We start from the raw sequence: 11,680 nt of genomic DNA, 5'->3' as shown, positions 1-11,680 counted from the left end.
GAGCCCGACGCAGGGCTCCATCCCGGGACCCTGGGATCATGACCTGAGCCGGAGATGCTTAACGACTGAGCCTCCCAGGCACCCCAGGATATATATATTTTAAAAAGATCACTCCGGCAGCAGTGGGGGCAAAAGGTCAAGGAGTGGGTAACGTGAGACAGAGAGATGAGAACTTGGGCTCTGGCCATAGAGATGGGGGAGTAGTTCATAGGATGGAGATTAAAGATGACTTGACCTACTTGAATGGGAGAGGAGTTAGGTAATTGCTTCCATGGGGTTGTCATTAACCAAGATGGAAAAAGTGGTTTGAGTAGGTTGATGTAGGGGTTTGTTCGGTTTGGGACATGTTGTATTTGGTGTACTGGGAGGAGTTAGATACGCAATAATAACAGCACCTAAAATTTTATAATTACATGTGCCATGTAATATTCTCAGTGCTTTACAAGCACTTTACTTAACTGACATAACAGCACTCTGAGGTAGGTCTTATATTCTCCCCCCTGTAAAAATTACCAAAGTGTGGCACAGGTGCCTTAACTTATTCAAGGTTACAGCTGGTACACGGAGCGACTTAGGATATAGGTCTGGGACTTGGGACACAAGTATAGGAAAAGTGCTGACTGTGTGCTGGGCACTGGGGTAGAATTGAGAACAAGAGAGATCTAGGCTTTGTTTTAATGGAGTTTACAGCCTAGTGGGTCATAGACATTCGAGAGTAATAAAAACTAACCATGCAAATGAAGAATGGTAAGACAAGAGAGCCAAGGATAAAGACCCGAGGGACACCAATATTTAAAGGATAAAGAGAAGAAAAAGCCCCAGGGAAGAGATGCAGAAGGAGGTGCGGTTAAAAGTAGGGAGGAAAATCAGGAAAATAAGCGAGGTCTTGCAAAACTGGAGGAGGGAGTTTTGAGGAGTGTTAATTGACCAAGAGATCTAGTTAGATAAGGATTGTGGGTGTACAGTGGCATTGATAACTAACGGATCTTTGATGACGCTGACAAGAGTAGCTTCTTAGGAATGACAGGGTGGAAGCAAATTGCATTGCATTGAGTGAGGACCAATGGTGAGAGACCATTGCGCTGCAATGCTCTCCAGTGGGAGACTGAAGTGAGATGGATTAGAAGTCCTGCAGGAGTGTAAGCAAAAGAAATTTTGTGAATTGGAGTGACAGTAGTGGGAAGGGAAAGATTAAAGGCTCAAGAAAGAAGTTTTTAGGGGAAGAATTAACACATGGTGACTGGTTATGAATAGACAAGGGAAGAAGAGTCTATGATGATTCCACTCTCCATGTCAGGTTACTGGGGAGAGTGATGGTGCCATTATTAGAGATAGGAAGTTAAACATATTGAATTTGGCATGACAGTGAGACATCGAGAAGGCAGTTTATTAGGAGTTGGAAATTTAAAATGTAATTGTTGAAACTTTTACCAGGATTGGCTTAAGTTGTGCAACAAGCATTTTCATGTAGTATTACTTGTGTAATATTCTGTATACAAGCTTATACTTCCTAGCCAAATTTCTCATTATTGTTGCATGAGGATAACTTTTATTATACTGGTAGCATCAAAGCTGTGTATTGTTGCTAAGGAAATAATCCTATTAATTGCTGCTTTTTAAATTTTTAAATTTTATTTATTTAACAGACAGAGAGAGACAGTGAGAGAGGGAACATAAGTAGGGGGATTGGGAGAGGGAGAAGCAGGCTTCCCACTGAGCAGGGAGCCTGATGTGGGACTTGATCACAGGACCCTGGGATCATGACCTGAGCCGAAGGTAGACGCTTAATGACTGAGCCACCTAGGCGCTCCTAATTGCTGCTTTTGAATGGATATTTGAGTATTCATGAAAGGACAGTGATATTTATATATTTTTACAAACAAACACTTATATAGCAATTATTACCTGCCACCTTACAATGTTAACCTAATTTAAATTTAATCATCAAAACAATCCCGTGAGGCAAATATTTTATCATTCTTATCTTATAAAGAAATATTGAGGTTAGAAAGGTGAAATAATTTGGCCAAAGCTACACAGCTTATACATGGGAGAGCTGGGAGCCAACCCCATGCAGTCTATGATGGTATAAACCATCAGTTTCCCATACATCGGCAAAATACCCAGAATGTGGTAAGTTAAATTTTCAAACAAAATAGCAGTCCAAACTTGTGACATTTTAATACCATCCATTATGAAGCTGGTATGTTATGTATTTATGTTTTAAAATAAAAAGGTGGGGTGCTTGGTGGGCCCAGTTGGTGGAGTGTGCAACTCTTGATCTTGGGGTTGTGGGTCCAAGCCTCAGCTTGGCTACAGAGATTACTCAAAAAAAATCTTAAAAAAATAAAATAAAATAAAACGAAATACAATCTTAAGTGTAATTTTCCCATGGTCACCCTGGTGATTTTTTCAGTTGAATTTATTTTTATTTACTTATTTATTTATACAAAGATTTTATTTATTTTTTATTTATTTGAGAGAGAGATCATGTGTAGGGCAGAAGGGTAGAGGGAGAAGCAGAGTTCCCACTGAGCAGGGAGCCTGATGTGGGACTTGATTCCAGGACTCTGGGATCATGACCTGAGCCAAAGGCAGATGCTCAATCGACTGAGCCGCCGAGGGGCCCTCCAGCTGAATTTAAAGAGAAAGTGTCATTTGCCTCTAACCATTATAAATAAATTAATTTAAAATATAATTATAAAAATTAATCATATAAAATTAACTTTATATAATTAATTATAAAAATACTGTGCTACACAAAACATGCCACAAGGTCGTCTAATAGCTAGAAATCAAAATATAATTTGTTGACTACACCACCAAAAGAGAACAGTAACAAGCACAGGTGATAGGCAATGTAATGTTTGCATATAACTCTTTCTTTTAAGAAAGGAAAAAAAAAATTCATGAGAATCTGCCATCTTTTAATAATCCCATACATCTCATTATAAATGGATGCTTTTAATGATGGTTTTGGAACTACTGACTGTATTTTTGAGCTTATTAATGTTGGAGCAAAACTATAATAATTCATTTGTCAAACTGACAAAGAAGCATACTCTTGGCTTATGTAAAGGGTAATAAATTTTAAAAATATACAGAATAAAAAGTATAGGAATTCCAATTTATTATTAGTAATGATACTATTAATACTTATATTCCCTAACGCAGGCTATTCAAACAGGATGCCAGATAGATAAAGAATATCTAGTGAAATGCCACCAGGAGGTTCTAGTTAATGAAATACAAGTTTTTTCCTCCCTTATTTGCCATATGAATATGTTCTGGAAGTAGATAGTGGTGATGGTTGTACAGCAATGTGCATTTACTAAATGCTACTGAATCGTGTACTTTTATTTATTTAATTTCAATTTTTTCCAGCTTCATCAAGGTATAAGTTTAAGTTGCATAATGTGTTGATTTGATACACATATACTGCAAAATGATTATCACAGTGGGGTTAATTAACACCTCCATCACCTCACATAATTACCATTTCTTTTTTGTGGTGATAACATTTAAAGTCCACTCTCTTAGCAACTTTAAAGTATATAATAGAGTATTATTAACTATAGTCACCATGCTGTTCATTAGAGCTCCAGAACTTACTCATCTTATAACTGGAAGTTTGTACCTTTTGATGAACATTTCCCTTCCACACACCCCAGCCCCTGATAACCATCATTTTACTCTTTGTTTCTAAGCATTTAGCTTTTTTAAGATTCCATATATAAGCAAGATCACATGGTATCAGATCTCTGTCTGACTTATTTCATTTAGCATAATGTCCTCAGGGTTCACCCATGATGTGGCGAATGGCAGGATTTCCTTCTTTCTCATGGTTGAATAATACTCTGTTGTATATATAGACATATATGTATGATATAGATATATGTATAGATATAGATATGTATGATATAGATATATGTATAGATATAGATATGTATGATATAGATATATGTATGTATATATATCACATCTTCTTTATCCATTCATCCATGGAGGGACACTTATCTTGTTTCCATGTTGTGGCTATTGTGAATAATGCTGCAGTGAACATGGGAGTGAAGTTATCTCTTCAAGATCCTGATTTCATTCCCTGTGGATGCATACCCAGAAGTGAGGTTGCTGGATCATATGGTAGTTCTATTTTTAATTTTTTGAGGAACTTCCATACTATTTTCCACAGTGGCTGCACTAATTTACCTTCCTGCCAACAGTGCATATGGGTTCCCTTTTCTTCACATCCTTGCCAACACTTATATCTCCTGTCTTTTTGATGATAGCCATTCTAATAGTGAAGATTATGGTTTGGATTTGCATTTTCTTGATGGTTAGTGTCGTACTGTTGGCCATTTGGATATCTTCTTTGGAAAAGTGTCTATTTAGTTCCTCTGCCTATTCAAAAATATTTTTAAAATTTATTTTTTATCCAAGTATAATTAACATACAGTGTTATATTAGTTTCAGGTATACAGTATAATGATTCAACAATTCTATACATTTCTAGTATAATTAGTGGATCATATGGTAATTCTATTCTTAACTTTTTTTAAAGATTTTTAAAAATTTTAAGTGATTTCTACAGCCAACATGGGGCTCGAACTTACAACCCCTAAGATCAAGAGCTGCATGCTCTACTGACTGAACTAGCCAGGCACCCTGACTTTTAACTTCTTGAGGAACCTCCATACTGTTTTCCACAGTGGCTGCACCAGCTTGCATTCCTACCAACAGTGCAGAAGGGTTCCTTTTTCTCCACAACCTCACCAACACTTGTTATTTCTTATTTTTTTATTTTAGCCATTCTGATATAAAGTGATATATCATTGTGGTTTTTATTTGCATTTCCCTGATGATTAGTGATGATAACTTTTCATGTGTTTGTTGGCCATCTGTATGTCTTCTTTGGAAAAATGTCTATTCAGGTCCTCTGCCTATTTTTAAATTGGATAGTTTGTTTCTTTGCTGTTGAGTTGTATAAGTTCTTTATATATTTTGGATACTAACCCCTTATCAGATATATGATTTACAAATATCTTCTCTCCTTGTGTATGTTGCCTTTTCATTCTGCTGATTGCTTCTTTCCTTGTGCAGCTCTCGGTTTGATGTAGTCCCACTTACTTGGCTTTTGTTGCTTGTGCTTTTGGTGTCATATTAAAAAAAACATTGGCAAGACCAATTGTTTTTTCTTCTCCCAGTTTTCTTCTAGAAATTTTACACCTTCAGGTCCTGTGTTTAAGTCTTTCATCCAGGAATATGAGTTTAAAGAACCAAAGTGAGTTACTGAGAAACCAAACATAAACCAAACATGAGCTTCAAAGAAGTTGGGGTGCAGTGCTCTTCAGAGCTGGGGAAAAAAGAGTGGTAAAGAGGCCATATTTTGGGCAAGAGATTTAGGACCGTATGGATTAAACTGCGGACATTTAGAAAGGCCAAAGCCTGATCTGCGACAAATTTTTAAAGAATTAAGAAAAAAAAATGCCATAGGCTGTGTTTTTCCTTTCTGGGTTTGAAGGTCTTTTCATCTGTTTGATCACTGGTGGCTGTCGCTTGTTGGGGCTTTGCTTTCGTTTATTTGGTTGCTGTCGTGCACCACCAGAAACAGAAAAGGAAGAAATAAAAATCTCCCTTACTTGTGAAGTTAAGAAGAAAGCGGCCTCTTAACATCTTTTCACTCTCCCATTTTCGTCTTAGGAACGGTCCTCACCAGTCGTTAAGAACTAGCGGGCGAGCAGTCGCTGCTCTGCGGAGAAGCGCTCCCGTTTCGGGGCGGGACCAGGGGAAACCCCGCCTCCTAAACCCAATCCCCCCTCTCCGCCAGCGGACAGGAAGCGGCGGCGGGCCTAACAGCCCGGGAACCGGACCCCGCGCGCATGCGCGCGCCCCTGGGGTGCCTGGGGGAGGGGGAGGGGCGGGAGGAAGGGGTGCGGCTGGGCCTGCCGGTTGGGCGCCGCGCATCACGTGGTGAGGAAGGAGGCGGAGGTCCGGGGCTCGGGGGAGGGAGGTAGAGAAGAGGGAAGGAGCGAGGGAAGGAACGCGGGGAAGGGAGGAAGGAAACGAACGAGGGGGAGGGAGGTCCCTGTTTTGGAGGAGCTGGGAGCTTTGCCGGCCCCTGAAGTGGAGCGAGAGGGAGGTGCTTCGCCGTTTCTCCTGCCGGGGGAGGTCCCTGCTTCCCGTGGAGACTCCGGACCAAGCCCCTTCAGCTTCTCCCTCCGGATCGATGTGCTGCTGTTAACCCGTGAGGAGGCGGCGGCCGCGGAAGATGGTGTTGCTGAGAGTGTTAATTCCGCTCCTCTCCTGGGCGGCGGGGCTGGGAGGTGAGGCACGACCCCGAGCGCCGGGGACGCCTTGACCACGGCGGACCGCGCGGCGGCAGCGGCGGCCGGGTCGAGCGGAGCCCAGTCGCGCCGCGCGGCAGGCGCGTCAGTCAGCCCGGCCGGCCGGCGGCGCCACTCCGGCGCGCGGCGCTCCCCGCTCCCTATTGTCCCCCGCGCCCCGACCGCGTTCCCTTCCCTGGCGGGCCAAGGAGGCTCCGAGCCTCTGCCGAGGCCTTCCCCGCCCCCCACTGCCCCGGCGGCAGGGGAGGCGGGGGTCGCCTCCCAGAGAAGCAGTCGGGAGATCCGAGTTGCCGGGCGTGAGCCGTGGAGCCCAGGTCGGTGGCTCCATACCTCCAGCCTGCTCGCCGGGTGCCGGGACGGGCTGCCGCCGCGGGGCTGGCGGTCTTTACCTCCCTCCTTCCGCCCCCAGCCTCTGCCCGGTGGCGGATTCCGGAGTCCGCTCCACCGCGGGGAACGGCCGCGCAGGCTCGTGGGAAGTTGAGATGTGTGCGGCGGGGCTGGTGTATTGTTCTTTACCGGGCGCGGCGATCCAGACTGACCCGGTTCTGCAGAGGGGCCGCCCGTGGAGGGGCCGCCCGTGGAGGGGTAACAGTGGTCCTCTGCTGTCTGAGACGAGTCGCTTCCGCTCTCTATAGTGCCCTGCCTCTGCCCGAGTGTTTGGAGAGAGCTCTCAGGAGGGTGTGTTTATGTTCAGTGAAAACATTCTGTTGCCCAGGGGAATGGGTTTGGTGGGGAGAAAAGTAAGCCGTTTCGGATGTTTGATCTGTTTGGATTGGGTCTCTTGGAGAAGTCCCTGGGTGACCCAACTTTTTTCTTAAGCTCTCAGGTGGAATAGACGTACAGCGTAGTTAGTGGGTTGTCAGACGGTGGCAACTCCCTCACCCCGCAAATTGGAGTTAAATTTACTGTAAGCAGATAATTTCTTGATTACTCGGGTTTTGAAGACGATTTTTTTATGATCCTAGGACCGGCTGCATAATTTTGTTGTTGTGTAAAGTGCTTTATTTTAGGTAAAGTTTTTGTCTTGCCCCAAAGTATACTTAAAAACCTCAAAGTTTGTTTAAAATCATTGAATTGAAAAAATTACCGGAGTGCTTCCGATGAGGATAGTGTAATTTGATAATTTAGAGAATACTGTATATTTTATGTAGTGTATTGTTTCTGTTCTTCTTTGTCACTTTAACTTATGATTGCAGAGCCAAGCGTATTTTTGTCCTGAGTTCTACTTAGTCGGAGAATGATGCTTTGTAGGTACACTTTTGTTGTAGTTTGTGGTGTTCATTTGCTAGATGTACATTTTAGATTAAGAGTTTCTAGTAGATGTTTAGTTTTAAGAAGTATCGTGTGCTAGAGACCCTTTATAAGGGCCTTTTATAACATTTGTATTTATGTTCAGAATGTGGCTTCCGACAAATCATTTTTTCCGTCTCATCACTATTTATGATTATAGTCAGGTGTTAGACTCTTGATTTCTATGAGGTGGTACAAACTAAGACAAACGCATGAGGTACTGTAAATTATTGAGGAGTGGTAGTATATAAAATGACCGTTGTTTTTAAGTGTGAAACAATAAGAATATAAATTGGTGTAGCCTGATGGTTGAAGAAAAAGTAAATTAACAGCATAATTTTTGTGGGTTAAGACCCTTGGTACACAAAAATCTAAATTCAGAACTTTGGAGTCATTTATAAAGTATCATTTTGCATTAAACATTAAAAGGCTACTTACTTTTTCATGTTTACGCAGAACTTTAAAAAAAAAGACACTAAGAAACTTTCATTTTAAAATTAGTATCAAGATTGTAGCCTTTGGGTACTTGGAGATATTTGTAATTTTATTGTAATATATACTATTTTTAAATATGAGCCTGAGCTATTTATATTTATGGTCAAGTTTGTAAGAAGTTTATATGATGATGATATGTAGAATAGAATACGCTCAAATTGAATATAATTTGTTTAACATATGAAAGAAATGAATATGTTTATGTAGACAAGAAGTTGTAGTGGAAATACGGATTTAACTTTGAAGTATAGATTTTTATGTACTTAATAAATGATTTTAGTTGCCTTAGTTGCTTCCTGAAACTTAAACTTTCCTCATGCACATGCATTAAACTTTCATTTCTAGCACATGCCCCAGTTTGTTGTATATGTAGGAAGATACCATAAAATTTGCAGAGTTCAGTAAGTGTTTATATAGATATGTATACATAAAATTGCTTTTATTATTTGTAACCACATTAGAAATTTATTGGAACTATTCTAAGTAAATATAGCCCAAATATTTTTTATGTACGTGTGCATAGTACTTTTTAACACAAATATTTTGGAGAGTTGTTGTCTTTTCTCTTTTTAAAAATTAATTGGTATGTTTGAGAGGTCAAAGATATTTTAGCTGTAGTAGTAAATTCAATCCGACAGTACTTGGTTTTGATGAAATCATACATAAAATGAAGTTTAGAGTCTGTCATGTTTTGTATGTTTAAAAATCTGGCGTAAATCCTTTGTTTTGTACCATGCATTCTTTAGAAATAAGTTTTCTGGAAGTTTGGCCAAAAGTATTAAAATTATTAAAGCTTAAGCTTAAACGATTTCTCTCACTTCTACCAGCAAGTAAGAGTCTATGAAGTTAATAAGAGAGATTTGTCTCTAAGGAGTTCTGCCTGTTCATCTTTTTAATTTGAGATTGATAATCCAGTTAATTGTATCATTTTAAGGTCCATTCAAGCCATGCCCTACATTAACTGTACCTTTTCTGTATACACAGAACCTCTCTGAGTAGCAGGGGTGAGGGAAATGGGCACAGCAGGCGCCTCTGTTTTCTGATTTTTTTTTTTTTAATAACTTGTTTAAGATCTTCAAGGGTGTCTATTTATTATCTGATCTCTTAAATTTTCCAAAGGACTTGCAGGGTTAAGGAGGGGCAGTAAGGGACATTTCTATGATGTCTATTGTGTATCTGATACTGTGTTAGGAGTTTCACTTTTCAACATTTATGAGAGAGTGGTGGTATTTTACAGTTGAAGAAATAGGCTTGAAGAAATAATTTCTTTCATTATCCACCTGCTAAGTGGTGAATTAGACATTCAAACCCAGGCCAGCTTGACCTCAAGGCCTGAACTTTACCCATTGCCCCCTCATAACCTTTTTGAAAGCAGTTCACACATTAGGTTAAAGGTGGCCCCTGGGCTGAGCCACCTTAGAGATGTATTGTTTGATTCGCAGTGTCTTTAGGTTTCAACTAGTTATCAACATTGAAAAATCGGGAAATTCCTCAATGAAATTCACAGACTTCTAAATTTTTTTTTTTTTTTTGGAAGAATTGGAAACCCAGGCTCTTCTGGGCTGCATTCCTATTGTCTGTAGCGGAGTGGTAGAGCAGTAGCTGCCCTCTTTAGACTGGGCATGTGCTTACCCGTCAGTGCAGTTACTATCATTCCTACTGGTAATACACTTGGCCTGTTTCACTCATTTTTGTCACCTGTGTGGATCTTGCGACTATGTTATTTGCATCTCTACCTTGGCTTCATCTTACATAGATGAATCCAGTCTTTTAGAAATGTTCTTTTGACTGTGACCTCTTATCCAACTTTTAATATGTGTTTTAATTATTTTTACAGTAGTCTTAAACCTTTGTTAATAAAAGCTGTGGCATACCTATTCTTTTTATTTAGCATAAGATTATTAAATATTAAAAATCCTGTTTTCACAATAACAATTTGAAGTTCTTAAAGAATGATGGTTCTGATTTTTCCAGATCACTTTATCTCAACGAGCAAATAAGAAACCATTTCTTTTTCTACTTGGATGAAACTCACAGGAAAAAATGGTTGAGGGTCATGCAAGTAAAAACTTAGGCTTTTTTTCTTTTAAGAACAGGTCATAAACATAAACTCTGCCTTTGAAATTCATAAAATGAAATGAAATAATACATTGAACAATAAGGTACATTTTCCAGCGTTGTTGGGAAATGACAATGACAGGTTCAGATATGAGAAGATTCCCAAATAAGTCTCTGGGACCAGACTTGTAAAATTTTGGCAATTTTTGATGGAAGTTTTTCTAGGATACATTACACATTTACTGTGCCCTTAAAATGGGCTGACTTCAATCTTTTCTTAAATGATTGAGGTTTAATATAGAGAACAGCTGTTACTGTTCTGGGCTCTATTGTAGTTTCTGCCCCCCCTCCCCTGCCCCGCCCCCCCCAAACAATTGAAATGGGTATTCTAAATTTATTCTAGGTGATTGTACTTTTTATTCTTGTATCTGGTTTCAATAGTATTTCTAACTTTTTGGTTAAAATTCCTGGCTTTCTTGCAAACCTTGAGGATATCACCTTCTAATTAGTTGTTTCTAATACATTTTCTGTGGGGAAACTAAATAATCATACTTGATATGCTTGCATGCAAAGTGGAATAAATAAGTTCTGCATCTTTTTGGAATAAAGTACATGAACTTTAGATACATATATATTTTAAAATTTATTTTTTAAAGTGATGTGTTCTTTTTAAAAGATTTTATTCATTTATTAGAGAGCACGCACAAGCGGGGGGTGGGGGGGGCGGGGCAGAGGGAAAGCTGGCTTCCTGCTGAGTTGGGAGCCAGAAACGGGGCTTGGTCCCAGGACCCCAAGATCATGACCCCAGCCGAAGGCAGATGCTTAACTGATTGAGCCATCCAGGCGCCCCTAAAAGTTTATTTTTAATGTATATGTTTTGGCTTGTGGAGTTTAGTGTTGAGGTTCCCTGTTCTGAACAATTAGGATAATGTTGTATTAATGTATTTTGGTAGTTAAAGTGAGGCAAGGTGGAATGGAGAGAAAAAAACTGATAGATAACCAGGAAGACACACCAAATAAAACGCACACTCATTTGGTTGCAGGTAGATCATTTCCCAGATCTGAATCATGAGTACTTTGGTTCCAAACTAGTATACTAGATTATTGATATTAAACATACCTTAAAATGTGCAATTGTAATATCCTCTGCAGGAATGCAAATTGTATGTTAAGAAAAATATTCTCTGTATTTAAAGGAGCAATTAGGTAAAAGGTAGATGACAGAGGCTCCGGATACTGTGATATACTGTGTTTTATTGTTAGTTTGAAGTAAGGTAACTGTTGTGTGTTACAGATTTGGTGAGTTTGTGATTTGCATAAAGTTAAATTTGTCTGTCTTTGAATTGTATCACATTCTAATGGTTAGAAAACTTTTGCCAAAGTTGGAGGTATATTTTTGGGACGGCCTAACTTAAAATATATACATGGAGTAACAGAAATGGAATTTGTGTGTGTGGAGAAGTTGGGGGGCAGGGCACGTAGTCATTGGATAT

General features: G+C 39.8%; 1 protein-coding gene and 1 long non-coding RNA gene across 4 annotated transcripts in view; one reads left to right on the top strand and one right to left on the bottom strand.

The window, feature by feature from the left end:
* The window catches only part of LOC102749095 (uncharacterized), a 476,674-nt gene that overhangs the window by 105,574 nt on the left and 359,420 nt on the right, over nucleotides 1-11,680 (bottom strand). The window lies entirely within an intron of this gene.
* ADAM10 (ADAM metallopeptidase domain 10) overlaps nucleotides 6,028-11,680 on the top strand; it is a 136,343-nt gene continuing 130,690 nt past the window's right edge. For 2 of the 3 annotated variants that reach the window (XM_031031060.2, XM_081831165.1), the window contains exon 1: nucleotides 6,028-6,323. Coding sequence is in view for 1 of the 3 variants with exons in the window: in XM_081831165.1 (XP_081687291.1) it covers nucleotides 6,269-6,323 (55 nt within the window). In the remaining 2 variants the exon portion in view is untranslated. Of the gene's footprint in view, nucleotides 6,324-6,524; nucleotides 6,659-11,680 lie in introns of those variants that run through there. The other variant, XM_081831166.1, reaches the window with a different exon arrangement.

This window comes from Leptonychotes weddellii, chromosome 9 (genome assembly GCF_054177405.1).
Source record: "Leptonychotes weddellii isolate Sample4059 chromosome 9, ASM5417740v2, whole genome shotgun sequence".
Lineage (NCBI taxonomy): Eukaryota > Metazoa > Chordata > Mammalia > Carnivora > Phocidae > Leptonychotes > Leptonychotes weddellii.
Note: the sequence above shows the minus strand (reverse complement) of the source record. Positions and strands in the feature narration are given on the sequence as shown.